This window comes from Equus przewalskii, chromosome 18 (assembly GCF_037783145.1).
Source record: "Equus przewalskii isolate Varuska chromosome 18, EquPr2, whole genome shotgun sequence".
Classification (NCBI taxonomy): Eukaryota; Metazoa; Chordata; class Mammalia; order Perissodactyla; family Equidae; genus Equus; species Equus przewalskii.
Window position 1 is genome coordinate 61381471 of NC_091848.1, and position 23271 is coordinate 61404741.

At 46.9% G+C, this 23271-nt stretch overlaps 1 protein-coding gene across 1 annotated transcript; it reads right to left on the bottom strand.

Annotated features, from left to right (window-relative positions):
• Positions 1 to 1220: 1220 nt before the first annotated feature.
• LOC139076967 (SH2 domain-containing adapter protein B-like) lies at positions 1221 to 22887 on the bottom strand. Its single transcript, XM_070582160.1, has 4 exons — positions 22765 to 22887; positions 14894 to 22323; positions 13059 to 13283; positions 1221 to 2345 (listed from the first exon to the last, which is right to left on the bottom strand). Exons 1-2 carry the CDS (start codon positions 22885 to 22887, stop codon positions 21634 to 21636), a joined length of 813 nt encoding a protein of 270 aa, XP_070438261.1. The 3' UTR covers positions 1221 to 2345; positions 13059 to 13283; positions 14894 to 21633.
• Positions 22888 to 23271: the final 384 nt, after the last annotated feature.

Consider the following 23271-nt stretch of genomic DNA (forward strand, 5'->3'; position numbering starts at 1 on the left):
TTCACGCCTGGGGACCAGCACGTTCCTTCTCGGCAGAAATAATAACCAGAAGTTTGCTCAGAAAGCTTAGAACAGAACAGAGAGCTAATTAGATGAATCAAGTGTCTAACACTAATTAGATCTGTTTTGGTACAGGGTGTTCCTGCAGCAGAGAAAGATGACTAAAGATTCTGTTACCTGAGGCTCTCTTCTCTGACCTCTGCTGGGATGGGCCTTGCCAAAGTGTGCCACTGTGGCTGTGCTTTCCAATACTTTCAAGAGGGACCAATCTCTGATTGAGGCCTTTTTCCTTAAATGTGTTAATCATTCAATTACAGTTCAACCTGCTTGTTTCTGGTCAGCATAAGGTGAGTGTGAGTATCTATTTCCTGATCTAATGTGGTCTACACACTGAAAAATATGGAAATCGAGACTCTCCTCTACAGCTGAAATTCTTTACTTTATCTCCTAGGCTCTGCAAATTAGAGAGAAATTTAGCTTCTCAAGCAGCCTCTTTTATGAAACAAACACTCCCATGGAGGCCGGCAGACTTTCTCCTGTTAGCGTGAATTACCTCCATCTGCCTGCTTTCCTCTTGCTGTGGTCAGCTGTGTTGAAAGCGCTGGTGTGTCAGCAGGGAGTTAGAAAGAGAGAAGGTAATTTTAGAATCCAGGGATTTCTGAGGGGAGAGGAATCCAGCTGAGTCCACACGGGGGAGCCTGGCAGACACAAGGCTTCTGAGGAGAGGGCAAGAGGGAACACTCACAAGATGCTTTTCCCGATTCCAAATTCTGCTGTCAGAAGTACTTCAGCAGACGGTTTAGACTCAGCAAGATTCTTCCCAAATCTCAGACCTCCACTGAGAAAACCAGACAGTGAGCTCCAGCTCAAGGCTGAGTTCCCTACAGCCCTGCCAGGTCAGACAGCAACGCCGGCCCGCAAACGGCTCCATCAGGTGTCATTTGAAAGGCTCTGGGGCGAATGCGTGGCTGTAAGAGATCTTGAAAATTTCAAAATAATCAAGCTGCAAGCTGCAGTTATGGACAAGATAGAAGAACCATCACATTTCTGTTGTTTTTGTTAACTTGAATACAACCTCCAAATTACGTGCCAAACAGAAAGTTTTTCTCTCATCAGAACTCCAAATGTTGGAGTTTATCTAATTCCTAAAAATAGTATTTTCAGCCTTGAAAAGAGCCTGGAATTATTGGAATAAAAATGAAAGAGTGGAGATAACCATATTTTATACAATTCAACTTTCAAGCAAACTTTATGAAACGTTTTGTTTTGTGTAGAAGCTTTGAAATAGCTGAACGGCTTTCTGTGACCAGCTGCATATTCTCTCTGTTCAGTGTCCTCAGCGTGAAAAGATCCCTCAGCAGAGGCACCTGCAGGACGCGCTCGATTCATTTTCACCCCGTGTTGGCTCTGCAGTGCGGCAGCCCCATAGGCTCATCATCCACATTCGTGGTGGATGTCTGGAACCAGCATAAGGAAGCCTTTGACTTGTTTGTGCGGTCAAATTAAAAAGGAGAAAGAGTCTGGTTAAAGTTCCGAGTCTCTGTAACGTTGAATTGTGCTTTCAACTGCTGGCCAATAAAAACATGCTTTTTCAGGAATACGGGCACTGAGAAAAACCAGCTCTGCTGTTCAGACTGTTGCTAGGTCAGCCTCTCGATTCGCAAGCTCGAGAACAGCAGCCATGGCAGGTCACAGGCCTTCCCTGCGCAGAAGCCAAAGAGCGGCCCACTCTTCCTGCACTGTCTCCTCCGCGGTCCCGAGATGTCATCCGCCCTCCTCTCCTGGTGAGGAACCAGAAACTGCCGAGCCTACTAACTCAGTTTGAGAAGTCAACTGGGTCTGCAGGCGTGTGCTGTCAGGAAGCCCAGCCTCTTGCGGGATGAGTTCAAATCCAACACGTGACTGGATACAGGTTTGATGATTGGACATCATGCAGCTCAGAGAATAAGATTTTGATACTACTCTTATGCGAAGTTTATTTTATTTTAGAGAGTTTCTTTTTCATATGAGATTTTTAGGAACTTTCAAAATCATTTCTCTGAGGAAAGAGCCCTTACCATGCAAGGAGCAGGCAGTAATAACAACTGTACTTCCCAACGACCTTTACCCTGACTACGCCTGGGGACACTTATCGGGACACGAGGCTGTTTCTGTCCTACCCCAGGTGAACTTAGCCGTCTGTCTGCAAGGAGCCGACAGGAAGGACTTGGGAGACAGAGGAAGGTGTTGGCGAGCAGAGGGTTCTTCTGGCTGCTCCAGCCGCCGCATAAACACCCATGGACCTTTACTCTGTGTTGTGCTGCACTGAAGAACGTGACAAGCTCAAGGGGAAGCTTGCCACCAGCCTGCAAGAAACAGCACAGCAAAGAGAAATGAGAGAATCGTCCAAAGCACTTGTGTTTCACAGAGAAGTTTTGTACAAAGTGGATTTGAATTAGCGATATCCTTACCTCAACCCCCTACACACAAATCACATTTGGATCCAATAGAGCAATACAGAAATTGTTCCTCTGAAAAAAGTCCATTTTAAGAATAAGATAAACCTCTTAAAACTCAGGTTTCTAAAGAAAATTGAAACAAATTAATAACCAGGGATTATGTTAATATGTTATGACTATACTGTAGTATATTGTGAGGTTCTGTTAACATGTCACGAGTGCACCATAGTATACTGTGAGGTTCTGTTAACATGTTAGAAGCACATCATAGTATACTGTGAGGTTCTGTGAACATGTCACAAGTGCACCGTAGTATACTGTGAGGTTCTGTGAACACGTTACAAGCACACCATAGTCAACTGTGAGGTTCTGTTAACATGTTTCAACCATGCCATAGTGTACTGTGAGGCTCTGTGAACACATTATGAGCACACCATAGTATACAGTGAGGTTCTGTTAACACGTTAAGAGCCCACCATAGTGCACTGTGAGTTTCCATTAACACATCACAAGTGTACCATAGTGTCCTGTGAGTTTCTGTTAACACGTCACGAGCGCACCATAGTCTACTGTGAGGTTCTGTGAGCACATTACAAGTGCACCATAGTGTACCGTGAGGTTCTGTTAACATGTTACAACCATGCCATAGTGTACCATGAGGTTGTTAACATGTTACGAGTGCACCATAGTGTACCGTGAGGTTCTGTGAACACATTACAAGCGCACCATAGTATACTGTGAAGCGCTGTTAACGTGTTATGAGTACACCATAGTGTACTGTGAGGTGCTGTTAACATGTTACAAGTACTCAATAGTATACTGTGAGGTTCTGTTAACACATTATGACTGTACCCAGGTATGCCGTGAGGTGCTGTTAACATGTTATGAGTACACTATAGTATACTGTGAGGTTCTGTGAACACGTTACGACTGGACTGTAGTATACTACAAGAGAACACATGAACACCATATAAAACCGTGTTATTACAATTTGTCTCAAGTTGTTTATATTTACGGTATTCCTAAAAATGCTAGTGCTCTTGAATAAATTTTTCTTTGTCCTGAGTGACTTTACCTCTGAATTTACATTTAATTCTAAATTCTTTAATATTGTGCTAGAGCTCATGTTTTAAGGGCCTGGGAGTATTTGGCTTTGCTTTCCACATTCTACAACCATTAAAACTCACATCACCTGATAACACCTCTGGAAGGCACCACGTATTTTTATTTAACAAATGACATCAGGTTGGCACAATGTGCAGGCTTGAATCTGTTCACTGCCTATTTGTATTTTATTGACATACTTACTAACAGCTAGTCTTGACTTTTTATTAATTCAGAAAAGTATTTAGATTCTATTCTTTTTTTTTTTTCTTTTAAAGATTGGCCCTGAGCTAACATCTGTTGCCAATCTTTCTTTTTTCTTCTTCTCCCCAGAGCCCGCCAGTACATAGTTGTAGGTTCTAGTTGTGAGTGCCTCCAGTTGTGCTATGTGGGATGCCACCTCAGCATGGCCTGACGAGTGGTGCCATGTCCACACCAAGGGTCCAAACAAGGGAAACCCTGGGCAGCCGAAGGGGAGTGTGCAAATTTAACCACTTGGCCACAGGGCGGGGCCCGTAGATTCTATTCTTAAATTCATTTTTTTCTTTACATCTGCTATATGTTCAATATGGAGATATTAATATACAGAATGTGCCAAACGAGGATATGCTGGGCCACCCTGCCAGGCCTCGTGTGACAGTCTGAGTGACGGACATTCGGAGCAGTCTGGGGAGGACTCCGAGGGCCCACGGACAGGCGGGGCGGGTCCAGGGAGGATCTGAGGCCCATGGACAGGCGGGGTGGGTCCGGGGAGGATCTGAGGCCCATGGACAGGCGGGGTGGATCCGGGGAGGACTCTGACTGTGGCTGCAGTTTCAGCGTGGCTCCGCAGCCTGCCAGGCTCATACAGTTATCCGACTGCCTCAGCCTGGATGTTCCCACCCGGGCAGTTCAGGCCGATGTCCTGGCAAGACAGAGGGTTTGACAGCCCAGGTTCATCATGAGAAATCTTTTTCATTTCCTCGTATAACCCTGAATGGTTATATCATGAAGCATACAGTGCATTTCCCTACCCTTTTCCTATGTCCCATTCTCATCATAAGGCCAGAGCTGACCCCCTCCTCCCGCTCAGAGGTTCTCCAACCTCAGTGCTCGTCAGCATCACCTGCAGGACCTGGTGGCCCCACTCCACAGTTTCTGATGTGGGGTCTGGGGCGGAGCCTGAGAACATGAATTTCCCGTATGCTCCCAGGTCGTACTGATGCTGCTGGTCCCAAAATCAGGCTTTGCAAACCACTGCAGTGCCCATGACCTTTCTGCTTGTTCTAAGATCACATACAACCCTACAGTCAGTTTAAGTCACAAGATACATTGTCAGTGCAGATATGAAAAGCATCAAGCTAGATATTAATGCCGGTTCAGGTAAGAGCTCTCCAGTGTTCCCCACTGAAGTCTGCTCACCAGTGGGCTGTCTGCCCTCCAAAGAGGGGACAGTCTGTCCATGCGTCTCCTCCCCACCTGCAAACTGGCACACACCCTCCTAGCCGGGCGGGAGACTGAGGAGGGAAAAATTAATAAGATAGGAAGTTCTTCACCAGCTGCTCCCTTTTGCTGGCAGCCTGGCTTCACCACCCCAGGTCGGGCAGATGTGCTCAACTGACCATTTCCTGGGCCCACTGAAGGGTCCTTCGGAGCCCCCACCCCCAGCCTGTCTGACAGAAGCCCCCGAGCAGGGGCCGCCCTCCTCTCACTGGCGGGTGTGCTCTGAGCCCTGCTCTCCGGCAGCTCAGCCTCTCGCTCAGACCCTCACTCACACCTGCCGTGGGCACCACTCACCCTCCCTGCAGGTCCCTGGCAGCTTCAAACAGCCCCAGGCCCACCCTTTCTCCAGACCCGAGCCCTGGAGACACTCCCCTGCTCTTCGCCCCAGTGCCAAGGGGATGTTACAGCTTCTCAAATACAGCTCCGTGACCATGCAGTCTCTCTGCTCCGCTGTGGGCCACGCCGGCTTCCTCTGGCACCTGTGCACAGTGTACGCCAGTGTGGAGGATGCACATCAGGCTCTCCGATTGGTCTGTTGAACCTCTTCCTCACCAGGCCGTGGCGTGCAGAGACAGCTCCATCCCCGTGCCCCTGAGGAGCGATGCCATAGGGCAGAGCCCAAAGGTCAACTTTCTCCTAAAAGAGCCTGCCCACAAGAAGAATGGCTTCAACGTCTTTGTCCTCTTAGCCCACTTCTTCCCTTCACTTACTTCCTACAAGTTACGAGCCTTCCTCCCTGGTGTCGTCTTCTTTGAAAGTCTGCACTTGGTCTGGTGTCACACTAGGACTTTCCTCTCTCCTGTCTCTCTGGGAGCCACAGCTGAAACTTCAACTTGAACATCCTGTGACCATGGGAATCCCGCATCCTCCTGAGCAGGACTCAGCATCAAGACAATTCTCTTCTGCAGATGCCTTGATGGAGAGAGTAGATTTGTTGAAGATGTCACAGGGCCTCTGTGCATTGCACAAACCTCCTTCAGCCCTTCCCTTCCCCAAAACCTCTGTCGACTGAGGGCCTCATCTTTTATCATTCCTCTGCTACCCTGGGTTCCACTTCTCCTTCCTCTCCCTGGCCCTCAGACTCCGCCATGGGAATATCAAATCTGTCTCCTCTTTATTATGCCGAGTAATTCTCTTCTTCCTCAGGAAGCTGGACCAGCAGACCTCAGGGTCCTGGAGCCTCAGCTTCTTCCTGGCAGCCACTATTCAGTAAAATCAGGTAGAAGCCTGCACAAGCATTGTATTGTCACTCCTTACTGCTGTAACTACGTCATCTCACTTAACCGCCAGGAAAAACATTGTGAGTGAAATAGCAGGAGAGTTAATGTTATACATGATGAAATTGGGATGCTGAGATCTTAATCTACTTGCCCAACTTCGCAAAGTAGAGAAATGGCTAAATCTACTTTTCATGTCTCAGAGCTGCATTCTATCACGAAACAGTGACGGCGCGCCAGCACGCCTCAGCACAGCCTTCCTGCCTCGCTTACCCAGGTGTGGCCTCACAGGCCGGTGCCAGAAGCAGACACAGGTGCAAGCAGATAAGCTGGCCCAAGAACAGTGAGGCTGAGCACCAGCCCAGAATCAGGGCTCCGAGGAGAAATGGCGCTGCTCTTCAGCCAGCAGCTGCTGTCATCAACAACTGTATTGGCCACCATTTTAAAAGATTAACTTCAAATTGCTTGTATTCCAAATTCCCACCAAGTAGCTCAGCCTGGCATGGTTTGCAGCACATTGAAACAGGAGGGGCAGCCATCCTCTGCTGTGGGGGGAGGACGGATTTGCCTTTGAAGCTGCCGTTAGCATCAACAGGAGTCGTGAATTCTCGTCTAGTTTCAGTGGGAGGAGAGAGCGAGCTGGATGATGAGTGTAGGTAAGTTATTCCATTCAAAGCATTGCTAGCAATTTCTATTAGCAGCCATGGCTTATCTCCTTGTATGTCTTCATGAACCAAATTTTGCTCCCCAGTCATAATGCTTTAGATTATCAGCCGTATCAGGTAATGTCACCCGTGATGAGCACCTGCTGTTAAAATAAATGCTGTGTTCTATTCTGCATCTCAACTTGCTTTTAATGCAGGCTCCTAGGGGCTCGTGCAACACTGGGAATCCATTTATCGCACAAAACAGCCTCCTGTTTACACACAATCACTTGGTAATCATGCAGCCTGTGGACAAGAAGTCAAGAAAAACAATAAGCTTGGCTCACTGGGCAAGGCTGAAACAAGGGGGCTGTCTTTTGACAATCAAGCGCTATGTATGAGGATTAATGTGGCTTTTGATAAACTGCCAAACAACCACAGAGGCCAGATTTAGAACAAAGCTCACGAAGACCTTTCGGGCTCTTCATTTTTATGAAGACTCTTCACAGATCGTGCCGAGCAATTGTTTAATAATTGGAAGTCAAATGTATTAAAAGAAAGCATAACTAAGTGTTCTCCCTCAAAACCCAGGTAATCACATTTATACTCATTTTCATACCAAAGAAATCATGTTCTGCAATCATAAAAGGTAAAGATATCATCTCCTTTTTCCCCTAAAGCCCGGTGTCCTAAAGCACATGCACACTCCTCCTGCATTTGAATCTGTGCTCCTGGTCTGAGTACAGCCCCACAGAGAGGGCGACCGCCTGTGTGAATGACCAGAAACGCCACGAAGCCCACAGCCCCAAAGCCTTCTGTCCACTTCTCACCTGCTGAAATGGGGTTAAGTAATATTTTCAAGCTGGGCGCTGGGAGACAGTCCTTCATGGATTTCTCATGCACATCTCGCTGGGTGCACCAGGAAAGAAAGGCCACAATAACTCTTACACAGTGCCTTTCATCAGGGTTGTGTTTGCATTGAGCAACCTTAAGAGATGAGGTAATGTCTGTCCCCAGACAAAGGACAGGCTTGCTTACTTCTTCTATAAAAGTAGTGAATTATCCCAAGTCATCGTTGCTCGGGTCTGACGCACACCCACTGCATGTGGGGCATCCATCTCCCCACGTCACATGGGACTTGGGGCGAGAAACTGAAGCAGACGCTCAGATGCTCGTGCTGTTGCTGTACTGTGAGAAATAAAGTCTTCTGTCTCTGACAATGGCTTCTCATGTCTTCTGCCAGCATCCACAAAACAGCCACAGGATAACATAACGGCTCATACGTAGGACAGAATCAGATCCAGGCCTGCACTAAGAGGCTCTATCTGAGCCTGGTCTGGGCGTCCAGAGACCACGGGTGATGGGAGGAAGGAAAAGTGTTTCCATTGACATATCAGCACAGATTTCTGGATGGGACAGTCCCTCCCTCCCTTCTTCTTCCTCTCCTCCCAGTTCACGTGGTTCAGGGGGGCCCAACACCTTTTCTCCTCAACTCCAGAACTGGGAACATGGTCCAGCCTGGGTATCTGGAGCAGTCCATCCTCCCGTTCACACAATGGGTTCAGGAACGTGGCTCAAGCCAGGTAATTGAGACTCAGTTTATTGAGCACCAACCACAAAATAGGAACTCTTCTAGCAGCTGCAAATATGTTTGGAAGCCACACAGAAGAGATTTGGAAGAGCTTATATAAAAGTGGAACTTTCCTGGAAATAGCAGGAAGGAGCTGCTGTCTTTGAGCTGTGGTTGCTGATGTGGTGGAATCTAAGGCTCAGGTTGTGGTGCTCATTCTTGTCTCCTCACTGGGAGATTCCACTTGATAATAATCTCACCCCAAGAAAAGCAGATGGAAACTGATTCCTGGTGGCCCCTGGTGTACCTCCATGCAGCCATGCATTCCTACAGCCACTCCAGACTGGGTGTTCAGATCACAAGCGGATCCATTCCATGCTTAAGTCAAGCTATTTTGATTTGTTTTTCTGTCACTTAAAACCAAGAGCCCTCATAATATGGGGATTAAGTAAATTTGGGTAAATCTGCTTACTATACTAGAGAGCTCTCATGCAGACTGGCATATTAAAGTCATGGGAAATCCTCCTATGAAACATTTGTGTAATTTTGTTTAACTTGTGATTTCTCATACTATTGGCCATGGACCTTTCCACTTCTCTTTTCTTAGCAACAACTATCAATTTCTTATAAAACTGATGTTCTATGAACCTCACTGGAGAATGTTGGAATGATATTCTTCTCCCTGAAAATTCATCATAAACTTATAAATCAGAGGATCAAACAGAACAAACAGAAAATGTGCACACATGAAAGCTTGTGTCTGTATAACCTTGTACTTCTTCCACCGGCACTGAATGAAAACCCACTGTGTGTCAGACAGTGGAAGGCACTGAATACATTAACTCAGCAGGAAAAGTAGAGCAGGGTGTTACACAAAAGTCAATGTCTTCCACTGACCACAGAAACACTACAAATGTCTGAAAATACCGCAGTATTTCATCCCTATCAGGAAGCTTGATATCACACTTTACCATACTAAGACCATATTAAAACATTGAAAAATCAATCTATTTTCTTGATTTTTGTTAGGAATTACAAAGCAAATTCCTCAGATTATGCACAGTCACAATCTCTCAGAGGACAACTAGAAATGGTTGAAATATCCAACCTATTTAGAACATGAGTATAATGTAATTTTGTAATAGGAAATCTAATAATACCAGATTTACAACCCAATTTATAGTCCAAATGGTTCCAATTTGGTCAGGAAATAAAACTAAAGTCAATAAACTGTTGTGTTAAATATTCTAAACAACGAGTGGAAACTGCTTGGCAATGTTATAAGATGGAGCAACACATAAAAGAAGATGCCTGTGGAGTATGATGTAATCTTGAAGCCAGACTCACAGGAAATGAATTACGTGAATCAATTCAATTCAACACGTTGTTTGGTCCTAGCATTTGTCCAGTCCCATGCCAGGCACTTGGGGGATATTTCAAAACAAAACAAACAATGCAGCATTCTGCAGTCATCTTGTTTATCTCAAGAATCAGCTTGGAAGGCAGATACCACTTCTGACCTGCCCTCTAAGCGCCATGAAAAATCAGAAATAGAAATACATCTCTGCAGGTGACGCTCCAAACAAGAGAGGCTGAGGAAGGGAGGGATGGGTTTGGTCAGTTCAGCTCAGGAAACTTCAGAGAGAATCCCAAGAGAAGAGATTAATATAAGCAATGCCATGGGAAGTTTTCTTTTGGTTTCCCGTGTTTGCTCGTTTTAAACTAGAGAGTGTGTGTAGTGTCAGTGCTGTGACTGGGCAGAGGGAAAACATCAACAAGCAGCTGGAGCTACGTTTGGGCAGAAAGGATGAGACCAACAACAGACAATAGAAAGAAAAGGGAAATATCTTATTCTTTTATTTTGACAAGTGTTTCTTGGGCAACTACTGTAAGAAAACGTTGTAAGCTTTGAAAGTATATAAAGAGTAATAATTTCCCAGATTTGTCATCAAGAAATGTCAATAGATCAGATACAGAAAATAGCACACTGAAAGAAGCATGCAGCAAGGGCCATGAGATTGAAACATTACTTGCTATTGGAGGTTCGAAATGGGGTAGATTCCTTCTGGTTAGAAGTCAGGAAAAGCTGGATATACTCTGATTCTTAAGAAATGAAAGATTCTGACAGGTGCAAAAGCGCATGTGGAAGAATGGATAAGACTTCATAATTCATTGCATAGAAAGAATGTAAGAGTCTATCTCAAATGAGATAATGGATCTGAGATCATTCTGAAATGGTCAAGCACAATACAACCGTAAGGATTTGCAGGGCTCTGGTCAACTCACTCAATGTGTCTGAGCCTTGGTTCCTCAACTGCAAAATGGGAAAGTTCATGCCTCCTCTGTCTTCTACATACAACTTCCAGATGCTTAATAAGAAATTCAACAACATATTTTTAGTAAATTTTGTTACCATATGTATTTCCTTTTAAAAACAGATTATTGAGGGGGCCGGCCCCGTGACCCAGTGGTTAAGTTCACGTGCTCCACATCTGGAGGCCCAGGGTTTCGCTGGTTTGAATCCTGGGCGCGGACATGGCACAGCTCATCAAGCCATACTGAGGCGGTGTCCCGCATGCCACAGCTAGAAGGACCCACAACTAAAAATACACAACTAGGTACCAGGGGCTTTGGGGACAAAAAGGAAAAATAACAGATCTTTTTTTAAAAAAAAGCAGATTATTGAGGTATAACTAATGTACAAAAAGGCTGGACATATTCAATGTACACAAGTTTGGATAAGCTTGGACATATGTATGCACCTGCACATCATCACCAGTATCAAGATGATAAACATATGCATCATGCCTTTTTGTTACTTTGTTTTGCGGTAAGGACACTTACCTGAGAGCTGCCCTCTTAGCAAATTTTTTTAAGTGCATAATCCTCTGTTGTTAACTATAGCACAATGTTGCACAGCACATCTCTAGAATTCATTCATCTTGCAAAATTGAAACTTTATATCCAACCAACTCCCCGTTTCTCCATCTCCCCACCCCGGCAACCACCAAGCTGCCCTCTGCTTCTATCTATGAATTTGACTATTTTAGATACTTCATATAAGTGGAATCATGCAGTATTTGTCTGACCAACGTATTTTTTAAATTATTAATCACTTCAAAATTGGAGTTTACTTTATCACTCCCAAACCAGAACCTGGACATTTAGGTGAGTCAGTCAACTTTAAATGAAAATGCAATAAAAATAGAAGTATCATTTCCAAGAAAAATCAACAAGGCCAAAGCAAAAATCTTCTGACTAAAGATGCAAATATGAAAACCAAAAAAAGTAGGCTTAAAGGACCAAAAATTAAGTCAAATCTACCTACCCCACAGCCTGCTCGCAATGCAGGCTTCTGCCACAGCCTCAGAGAAATTCCAATGTGTTTTGACATATTTATCTGTAGGAGACTCCACCATTGCATTAGCATTCTTCAAATTATCTTTACATTTAAATTGATTTCAATTACATAGACATTTCAAACCATTAATATTCATTTGAGATATTTCTGATACCTTCTCAGTGTGCTAAACTTTTTTAGGCACTGGTTCATAATTAACCCACTCCACATGGAACTGCTGGAGAAGAGCCCTATGAAATTCTGATTAGTATAAGAGCCTGTTTGCATATGTTCAAAGGTCCTAAATTATAAAATTCCACTGACAAGGAGCTCACACTTACTAACTATTCCACCAGGATCTCACTTTCAGATTTCTCTCTCTCCCACTGTCTGGGAATAAGGAACTTGGGTGAGAGACAAGCTCCAGCAACAAAGGACTCGTCGTCTTGTTAGGAGAGAGAAAGGAGGAGTGTGACGGACTCTGTGGGGGGACAGGAGACGGAAATAGAATCTGGAGGGGAAAAGACCCCTCCTGTGGATCCCTGAAAGACTCAGTGTGAACGGAACTCAGGTACCATGGAAACTTACAGAAAACTCAGTTGATTTGTTCAAACAGAGGCAGCATGGACAATTTCATGAGCCACAGGCAAAAGGAACCGCAAGCATTTAACAGAAAAATGAACAGCACTTGAGGGGAGGAGTCATGGAAATGATGGTGTTGGAAGCAGTGCCATCTAAGTCTCACTGGGCAGTGAAACCCGCAAACGTGATCTGGGATACATGAGAACCAGATTAAATAAATACAAAATACTTGGCATTTAAGAGGCATTGAAGAACAGTAATTGCAACTGTTATATTATCTCAATTGGGCTTCTCAGTTTATCTAAACTTGAGTTCAACAAAGGTTTCAGGCTGCATCCCCACGAGCATTAGGATGGAATGCAAAATTAGGCAACACTGTGGCCTGGTGGTCTGCTCTGTGCTCTGAGAAGATCGGCCTCAGCAGACCATGAAATCTATGGAAGGCTGCATTCCTGCATCTGTTTGGGATCCATTGATTGTGGGAGAAAAGCTGAACTTGTGTTCCAGTTGGGATCTATCTTGTATGAAGGCCTGGAACTTTCCCCAAAGTTGCGTTGGAATGGAGAACACCAGTGGAAACCCAGAGAAAACCCACTGAGAGTTAAGAGTGGTCCACATGGCACAGGGCGGGATTGCAGAGGACCTGTAGTTCCAGCGAAGTCATCCCTTAACTGAGCTTACCAGAAGGAGGAGAAGGGCAGTATGGAGAGGAAGCCAGCATCCATAGGGAGGCAACAGCCTTCGAGCTGAAAACAGCAGGTGAAGGTGATTCCTGGCTGGCGGAACAGAAGTTCAGCAAGAGTCCGCAGGTAGAGGAGGTCGACATTACTCCGAGGTAACGGCAGTCAGCACATCAGAGGAGCTCAGTACCAGCACAGGCAGAACCAGCAACTGGTCCAGCTGGTCCTGGAAAAACGGAGTAGAGAGATTGCTGCACTGCAGGCAAAACTTTTCAGAATGGCCCTCATTCCTCCTGAGGCAGGCACCCTGGAGGAAATGCAAAGGAGATGGTGGAGAAGGAGTCTCTGTCTTGGGACACATTCGCTGGCCAGGTCAGTACACTCTATATCCACTTATTAGATGTGGACACTGAGATTCAGAAGCTTGACCAAGTTCAAACAACCAGTTTTTTTCCAGCACAAAAATTAGGACATGGATCTATGTGATATTAATTTTTTTTTTCTTTCATTTATACTGACCTGCCTCCTTTTAAAAAAAATCTTGGGTACCCAGAGACATTTATTCCTCTGCTCCCTTCAAATTTAAAGTTTTCTTATTTTACATTATACTTAATTACATAAGCTTCTTCAAATCTTTTTTTGGAGTATGTAGGGTACAAATATTACATAAGAAAAATAAATTGTATTTCTATGGGAAAATGTGTTACAAGTTCCAAATGACAACTGGCATTTGCATGAGCTTTTACTCTCTGACTTTCATGATCTGAGATCACAATATATTTGGGTCACCCAGAGGATCCTTTTACAAACCTGCCAACAGGTCTCATTAAAATAATAAGAAATAAATAATACTCTGTATACTTTAAACTACTTTGATGAATATCTTCCAATATATCTTGTGAATTTAAAAATTTATACATATTTTAAAGAAACCTGATGTGGAAAGGTTATACATCCATGAGCTACAAAATGATATTTTGGTCAGTGATGGACCACTTACACGATGGCGGTCCCATAATGGAGCTGAAAAGTTCCTGTCACCTAGTGACATCACAGCCGTCTTAACGTCAGAGCGCAACGCATTACTCACAGGTTTGTGGGGATGCTGATGTAAACAAACCAACTGCACTGCCTACTCTGGAACGGACGCCTAAAAGGACTTTCATCCTTAAAGAGGCCAAGTCAGTGCCAGGTTTCAAGGCTTTTAAGGTCAGGATAGCAATCTTGCTTGGTGGCAATGCTGCAGGCTACAAATTGAAACCCTTTGTGATCTGGCACCATGAGAGCCCCAGGAACTTGAAGCATTTCAATAAGAACACACTTCCAGCGTACAGGAGCAATAAGTTATGGATGACCCAGCTCCTCCTCCAGGATGCCTTCCTAAATTGCTGTGCCAATGAAATGGAGAAGTACTGTTTGGAGAATAATATATCTTTCAAGATTTTGCTTATTGTTGATAACGCTCCCAGACATCCTCCCTTTATTGGTGATCTTCATCTCAATATCAAAGCAGTGTTTCTCCCTCCAAACACCACCTCTTTGTTTCAACCAATGGATCAAAGAGTTATAACAGCTTTTAAGGCCTACTACCTGAGGAGGACCTTTGCCCAGGCTATTGCTGAAAATAAGACACTGATGCAATTCTGGAAGGATTACAATGTCTGTGACTGCATCAGGAACCTTGCTTGGGCTTGGGGTGATGTTGGCAAGGAGTGTGTGAATGACATCTGGAAGAAGACACTCAAGAGGTTCGTCCATGACTTCAGAGGACGTGCTGAGGGTGAGGAGGTTGCAAAAATCAACAAGGCTGTAGTTGAGATGGCAAACAACTCTAACCTGGGTGAGGATGAGGATGACACTGAGGGGCTCCTAGAGGCGGCTCCTGAGGAGCTGACTCGTGAGGAGTTGTTGGACCTGGAACAGGAACACACAGCCGAAGAAGAGGCAAGAGAGAAGGAAACTGCAGGAGAAGAAAAGGAAGAACCACCAAGAAAATTCACAGTGAAGGGTTTAGCAGAAGCTTTGGCAGACCTCCACAAGCTCCCTAAAAAGTCTGAAAACATGGACCCCAGCAGCGAGAGGTTTTCATTAGTAGAGAGGAATGTTTGTGGTGCGTTATCTGCTTACAGACAAATCTGTGGTGAAAACAGAAACAAACCAAGCAAACCACGTGGGCATATTTCTGAAGAGAGTGACCCCTCCTCAAGAAGAGCCTCAGGCAGGTCCTTCAGGAGGTGTTCCAGAAGAAAGCATTGTTATCATAGGAGATGACAGCTCCATGCGTGTTATTGCCAGTGAAGACCTCCCAGTGGGACAAGATGTGGAGTGGAACACAGTGATATTGATGATCCTGACCCTGTGTAGGCCTAGGCTAATGTGTGTGTTTATGTCTCAGTTTTTAACAAAAAGTTTAAGAAGTAAAGTAAAACAAAAAATTTTTAAAATACAAAACAGCTTATATATGGATATGAAGAAAGAAAATACTTTAGTACAGTTGTACAATGTGGTTTTGTTTTAACCTAAGTGTTGTTACAAAAGGGACAAAAAGTATAAAAAGTTTATTAAAAAGTTACAGTAAGCTAAGGTTAACTTATTACTGAAGAAAGAAAAGTCTTTGTTTATAATCTTAGCTTAGCCTAAGTGTACAGTATTTATAATCTTAGCTTAGCCTAAGTGTGCAGTGTTTATAATCTTAGCTTAGCCTAAGTGTGCAGTGTTTACGAAGTCTGCAGTAGTGCACGGTGATGCCCTAGGCCTTCACTCACTCTCCACTCACTCACTCACTGACTCACCCAGAGCAGCTTCCAGTCCTGCAAGTCTGTTCATGGTGAGTGCCCTTTGCAGGTGTACCATTTTCATCTTTTATGCCATATTTTTACTGTACCATCTCTATGTTTAGATGTGATCAGATGCAAACACACTTACCACTCTGTTAGGACTTCCTGCAGTGTTCAGTACAGCATCATGCTGTACAGGTGTGCAGCCTGGGAGCGGCAGGCTGTACCGGAGAGCCCAGGTGTGGAGTAGGCTACCCCATCTGGGTTGTGTGAGTCCACTCTGTGATGCTCCCACAAGGATGAGATCCCCTAATGATGCATTTCTCTAGCCGTGTCCTCATCCTTAAGTGGCGCACACTGTACTCTCAGAATTATGTACTCTCTTCTTTCAGAGGTTTTTGATATACACTTTCAGTGGAACAGAAATAAGCAGAATTGAAAACACTGGCTGAGTCACTAAGAAATTTGTTAGTATATTTAATGTAGAAGAGTATTTTTCCATAACAAAGAGAGAAATCCAATAATCAAGGTTCTTTGGGGGAAAAGAGGCCCAAAAGTGTTTTCTAACTTTTCCATAGGATGACAGTGTAGACAATACTGAGTTTAAGTTAGACAGTCCGGGGTCCACTGAATTACAGCTCCAGGTGCTGCAGCATCTACAGTGTCTGCCAGTGTGACTCTGATTTCTGGATATAATATAAAAGTTCTCGTTTACTTGGAGAAGTTAACCTTTCTCTAACCACATTTCCTGACCCCTTTGGAGAACAAAGCCAATGCTCAAATAATTCATGATTGACCCTGGGATGTCCCCCAGAGGTCCTTGGGGAGCAGGGCGCCTGGTCCAGTGGAACTGACTTCTAGCCCACGAACCCGGCCCCACGCGCATCACTAGGTACTCAGCCTGAGCAAAACCAGCCAGGGGAGAGGGTGGAGGGTAGCGGCTGATCTTGCCCATCAGAAACAGAATTAATTACCACAAGGGGTAGGCGCTGGCCGGACTGTCAGGCACGCGGGAGGGACGGAGGTGAGGAAATCTGTGCTTGCACTCTGGGTACAACGACCCTCACAGAGTCACAGGTTCGCAGCGACCACGGAAACGCGACAGGGGCCGGAGCTGCCTCCACACTGAGGTGACCACTCACAGGACAGCGCCAGAGCCCCTGCAACTCTCATCAGCTGAAGCCCGCGTGTCCGATGGCGCATCCGACAGCCAGGAGGAGGCACAGCAGGTTTCCGGTCCTCTCTCGCTGACCGAATCTCGCACAAGCTGCTAATCGGCAGGAGGAAAAGCTGAGAAGCAACCCGACGTATGTGACAGAGGCCCCCAAAGATTCAAGACATAGTGGGCCAATTCCTCCGGAACAATTGGGAGTAAAAGTGGTGAGAGAAACAGCAGGATTGTTTGAAAGTCATTTTTGAGAAGCAGTTAGACCTCCTGGACACTCACCAACTCTGTGAAGCTGCACTGCCACCCCCTCTGTTGGACCGGACGGTGACTGTAGAGAGGGAACTGCCGTCGTCTGGGTGGACGGCCGCCAGGCAGAGGGCCCCAGTGAGCCAGGGAATCGGTGAAAGCTCCCGCGCCCATGCTGAGACGCCAGCGTTCCCTCCCCCAGCCCGGCCCTCTCTGTTCTCAGAATGCCAGCTGTGAGGACCACACCTCCAGGCAGGAGGTCAAAGCACCTCTTCTGCGCAATGGTGCAAGTCCAAGGGAAAAACCTTAAAGCGCTCTCACAAAGGATTTCCCCAGAAAGATGCTCATCAAATCACTCTACTCCCAAGACCACAGGCCACCTCACGCATGTGCACAGCTTCTAAATGGGATCTTTTGGAGCCCTGTCCTTAAACACGAATGGTCAGTAAAGACATCTGAGGCGATTCTAACGCAGACAGTGGGCAAACACCCGTAGAAGCAACCTGAAGGAAAAAAGACTATACCGGAAGAAGAAAAGTAAACTTTAAAAACAGCATTAATAGTCTCAGAGAAATAAAAGGAGATATCGCATCAGTCAGTCTAAAGAAGAATGACACGCTAATTAAGGAAATCCCGACAGCTACAGTAGAAACCTTGGCTTCTCAATGCTCACGTGCCGGATATTTATTCCTCACCCACGTAAAGCCCAGTCAGTCACGGCTGGGGAGGAGGACTCTGCTCCATATGGTTACTCGGGTCCAGGCTCCCTCCAAGTGTAACTTCTCCATCTCTTTGGTCCTTAGAGTTCTATCCACTCACCTGACACACGATAAAAGAAATGGCAAAGGAGACACACCTAGTTCCTAACTCTTTGGCCTGGAAAAACATATAATATTTTTGTTAAGAAAGAGAGAGAGAGAAAGGGAGGAAGGGAGAAAGAAAAAGGCCATTCAGAAAACAAAAAAATAGATCTTGGAAAATAAAGGTGTAATAGCAATTATTAAATAATCAATGTAAGAGTTAGGAGATAAAATTGAGGAAACACTGCAAAAAGTGTAGCAAAAAGGCAAAGAGATGGAAAACAGGACAGAAACATAAAAATAATTAGAAGTCCATCCACAGAGCCTAACACTGAAATAGCAAGGGTTCCAGGAGGAAAACTACAGGGGAAGAGAGGAAAGAATAATCAAATGAATAATCCAGGACAAATTCACAGGACTGAGAAATAGGAGTCGTCAGGCTGAAAAGTCTCACCACAGGTCTGACATCGTAGATAAAACAGACTTATGCCAAGATACACAATGTTCCAGACACTGGGACAACAAAAGATTTCAAAAGCTTTCAGAGCAAAAGATCATGATTCCTACAATGATAAGAATTGGAACGGCACTGGGCTTCCCAACACTGACATGGAAGCTAGAAGGGAGTGGAGCCTTGTGATCAGAATTTCAAAGGGACAAAACTTTCAATCTAGACTTCCAGGTCCCTCCAAACTAGCAATTCAGAGAGATAAAGACATAAGTCATGAAGACAATTTCGAACAGGCAAGGCCTCAAAAAGTTTCCCTGCAGGCAGCCCCCTTCAAGATGCTGCTAGAAAGTGTGCTCCATCAGAATGGGGCTGAATAGAAAAGAAAGACCAGGGAGCAAGGAGAAGCAGATTCAGCATGAAAGAGAAACAAAGAGAATCTTCAGGAAGATGGAGCACAGAGACGTCAGGACAGTGACTGTGCACCAGCCTGGAGACCAACCAGTCCATACAGAAGCAGGAGATGGTCATCAAGAGATGAAATCGACAGCCGGCCTGCAACACTGACATTGCGGCAAGAGGACATTTAAACAGCTGGGGAAGCTGGAAATGCAGCAGCAGCATCACATAGGAAGTCCACTTAGACTGGCTGAGGGAAAGAATAAACAGAGGACACAAGAGCATGGAGGGGACACCAGTACCCTGTAAGGGAACAGTCAGTTGAACCGTGAACACTGCAAAACGCCTAGCTCTGTCTTAAAACCTACAGGTCGGTCGTTTACCTTTTCCACATTCCATTCAGGGCACGTTTCAGAAACACATCCCCCAGGGAGCAGAAGACGGCTCCTGTGGCCCCTCTGGAGACAGACGTGTAAGCTCTTTCCAGGCACAGCCCAGGTTCCACCTCCTCCTAATCATCACCTTTAATATGCAGCCTTGAACTGAAACCACTTGATGGCTGCTGTAAAAATACTGGCAACATTTTCAAACTTTTATTAAAATTTTGATCTTTTAAAGTTTTAAATTATGTCCTTTGAGGACAAGTATTGTCAATTCTCTGTGAATGTTCTGCAAAATAAAAATGATCTTTAATAATTAAGAACAGGGAAGGCAACTGAGGAGACTTACCTATCCATCTGGTACAATGTGCACCAGCCACATGGATTAGTACGAATTTAAGACTCACCAGAAAATGTCAATAGTTGGTGACAATAAACCGCAGTCCCCTGACCCAGCTTACAGAACATGGGGAGTTATCTGATGGTCACACCCAGAGGGCCCATGGAGAGGAGAATCTAACCCTATCTTGTCTACACCGGCGTTCTTTCTTCCTGCATGTGCATCTTCACTCACTCTTTAACTGCTAAGAACACCACGATGCACCCCTACCCTGCACCCTTCGAGTCTGGGTCGGATGCTGCACAGGAGCACTGGCCGGGGGTGGCTAGCAGCTTGGGAATCACACACCTAGGAATTGCCTGTGAATCCCTGGGTCCTGCCCAGAGCAGCTGAGTCAACATCTCCAGGGCTGTCTGAGGATCTGATTTTTATTTACAAATATCCCACGAGATTCTCCTGTGGCTTAAAGTTGAATAGATGATTCAGGGAGCAGACCTGACCTGTGGAGCATTGCAGGGGCCTCTGTGGCACAAGCACCAGCCAAGGCCCGGCTCCCATCACAGAGACAGAAGCAGCAGCACTCTTTCAGAAGCCACTGAGCTGCCAAAATCGGAGGGCGAGAAGCAAGCCTGAAAGGTGCAGATTTGCCAGGGCTGAGACCAGGGAGCCCAGGCATCGCTGGACCACCACAGTCCTTCCTGATCGCCTGCCGAGGAAGAGGCTGGTGCCGGAGCTCAGACGTCCCTCGGCTGCAACGTTACTCTCTTCCTCTCATGGCCCCAGTGCTGGACACAAAGCATCGAGAGAAGCGAGGGTGTACTTTGGTGTCTTTAACTGTCAGGATTGAGCACAGCTGCCTATATAAGGAAACAGCCCCAGCTTAAGCAAGATGGGTGTTTTATTTTCCTCTCATATGAAGGCTGCTAAAGCAGCTACAGCTTCCGGGGGTCCAGCTTCTTCCAGAAGCTTCCAGTACAGTCTCTGCTGCACCATCCTAACAGTCTGGCTATGTCCTCATGCATACGTTGTGGTTGCTGGAGTTCCAAGCATCATATCCTGTTCCATGCAGTAGGAAGGACCAGTGGCAGAAATGTGCACGTCAACCAAGTCAGGCCCCTTTCTCAGGCACTTTCCCAGCCCTACAAGATGACCTCCAGCTACATTTCATCAGCTAGTAGGTTCCTTCAGCCACGCTAAGGAATCTGTGAAATGTCGTTTGGCTGAGCACATTGCAATCTCCAGCAAAACTGGGGTTCCATTGCTCAGAGAGGGGGGAGTCGGTCCCTGGAAGTCTGAGATCTGTCTTGTGCTTAACATTTGGCTGTGGGAGATTCACCCATCGTCCCCATCTGAAGAGCAGGAACTGACACTCACTTCTCAGGACTATCACAGCATCTTAACGTCAACACGCAAAAGGCCTGATGCCACAGCAGGGGTTGAACAAATGAAACAATGACAAAAAAAATCTGACTTCTACAGCATACGCTTGTGCTTGCTAAACATGGTTGTGGGAAGGTTGGTTACCTGAGCACGAATAACTCCCCGATGTACTGGAGTGAGGCACTTGCCCGTGTAGCCCAGCTGCTTCACCGTCTCACTCCGTTATCTCCCTCCTGCCCTGTGGGCAAGTATTGGCCAGGGGTTAACAGACTCTCACAAGGTCAGACAACTTTTAAAGAAAATAACTACCCAGCAAGAACGGAGAAGACAAGTGATGAAAGCGTCCACACAGCACACGAGGTGGAGAATCCAAACCCGTAGAACCCTTTCCTCGCCTCCAAAACGACACGGTCAGCCCACAGACATCTTGTCTTAAGGACACACCGCCTCCTCCTAAAGCCGCCAGCCCGGCTTCTCCCGAGCGGCTCCTGTGAGGAGACTGCAGGACCCACGCACGTGCCTCCCGCTGTCGCTTCTTTCTCTACCTGTTTTTGCGGATCAAATAGGATGGCCCCGAAGTCCGCCTCCCAGCACGCTCGCGGGCGTGTGATTTATCCCGGTCCACGGAGAGCTGGGGCCTATGACCCCGCCCGTTGGGTCGAGCTGGCGTTGGACCTGCTGCGACCAGCAGATGTGCCCCAGGCGACGGGGCGGAACCTCCGGACCAGGCGGCCTGACCCGCAGGCCCGGCGACCGCTCCCCCCGGAGCAGGTGCAGCGACGCAGCCGGGGCGCGGGGATGGTCGGGCGCGACCCCGAGAGCGAGCGCAGGGCCCCCGTCACCCCGTAGACGTGAGGACCGTCAGCGCTGCTGCTGGAGCCGGCGGCCCGAAGGGCTCTGCCACCCCGCAGTGCGAGCCCAAACCGTCCCTTTGCGGAGGAAGACGCGGAGGCCGTCCTCAGCTTCGGCGGCCGCGGGCGAGCCCGGCACAACGGGCGCGCGGGCTCCAGCCTCGCATCGCGGGAAGCGGGGAGGCCAGGCCGGCCCGTCGCTCTGTCCGGCCCGCGCTCGGCGATCCGCGCCGCCGTCCCGCCGGCGCCGAGGGCGCAGCACCATCTCCCGGCCGGTCGGCGGCGGCGCAGCGAGGAGGGGCCGCTCTTCTCCCCTGGAGGTGACGGAGGTGACGGCCCGCGACGCCTCTGGGGCCCCGCGCGCTCCCGCAGAGGACACCTCGGCGTGCACGCGCTGGGGCCTCCTCTCCTCGCTCTTCTGTAACAGGAGCAGCTTCGACACACAATCGTGTCCACCAGCTTGTTGCTCTTAGAAAGCTACCCCAAGGGGCCGGCCGTGGCACAGTGGTCAAGATCACAGGCTCCACTTCGGGGGTCCCGGGGTTCCCGGTTCAGGTCCGTCCGAGCATGGCACAGCTCATCAAGCCATGCTGTGGTGGCATCCCACATAAAAAATAGAGGAAGATGGGCACAGATGTTAGCTCACAGGCAACCTTCCTCACCAAAAAAAAAGCTACCCGAAAACAAAACTAACCCTTTATGGACTCAGACCCTCCAATATCAAATGGGATCGTTTCTAACTCTTCCTATACAAAAATAAAATTTAGTTACCTGGTGTACAGTGTATATTTAATATTAGAAATCTCCAGGAATTTACCTAGCTCAAAAGCAGATGTTTTAGGAATGTCTTATTGAGAATTGTTTTTAACTGCTGCAATGGAAGATGGGCAAAGTACCTGTGAAATCTTTCTGGCTGACATCACTGTGCCTGTGTTCTGTGAGGGAGCGCTTCCGTGCATCGATCGCCCAGCTGAGTGTTGGGGTAAACTCAAGTTGTCCTGCTGGGAAACTCTTGGCCTTGTGCAGAGTCTCGTCAGGCATGTGTCCATCAGAGGGTGTGTGGCCTTCGCATCAGATGGGTGTGCTGCGTGGAGAAGACACTCCCTTCATGGCCAGCCTTCACACAGCAAGCAGAAGGGAGCGCCCGGCGGCTCTCCCCTCCACGAGCCGCTGGTGCCTTTGAACTGGCATCTGTAGACCTGCCCTCGCCTGAGCAAGCAGTTACCAAAACAACTTCCCTTGTGATGAGGGGTCTCCTTGTCTAAAAACTGTTTTTCCTTTTCCTGTGGCCGTGGGCTTCCTGTGACAGGAGCACCTGTGTGGTGCAGGAGCTCCTTGCAACGCAGGGAAGATTGTGGCTGGGTGCTGGGTGAGCCAGCCGTGCTCTGCACAGAGATGTCTCGCTACCAGGGGCCTGGGGTCAGA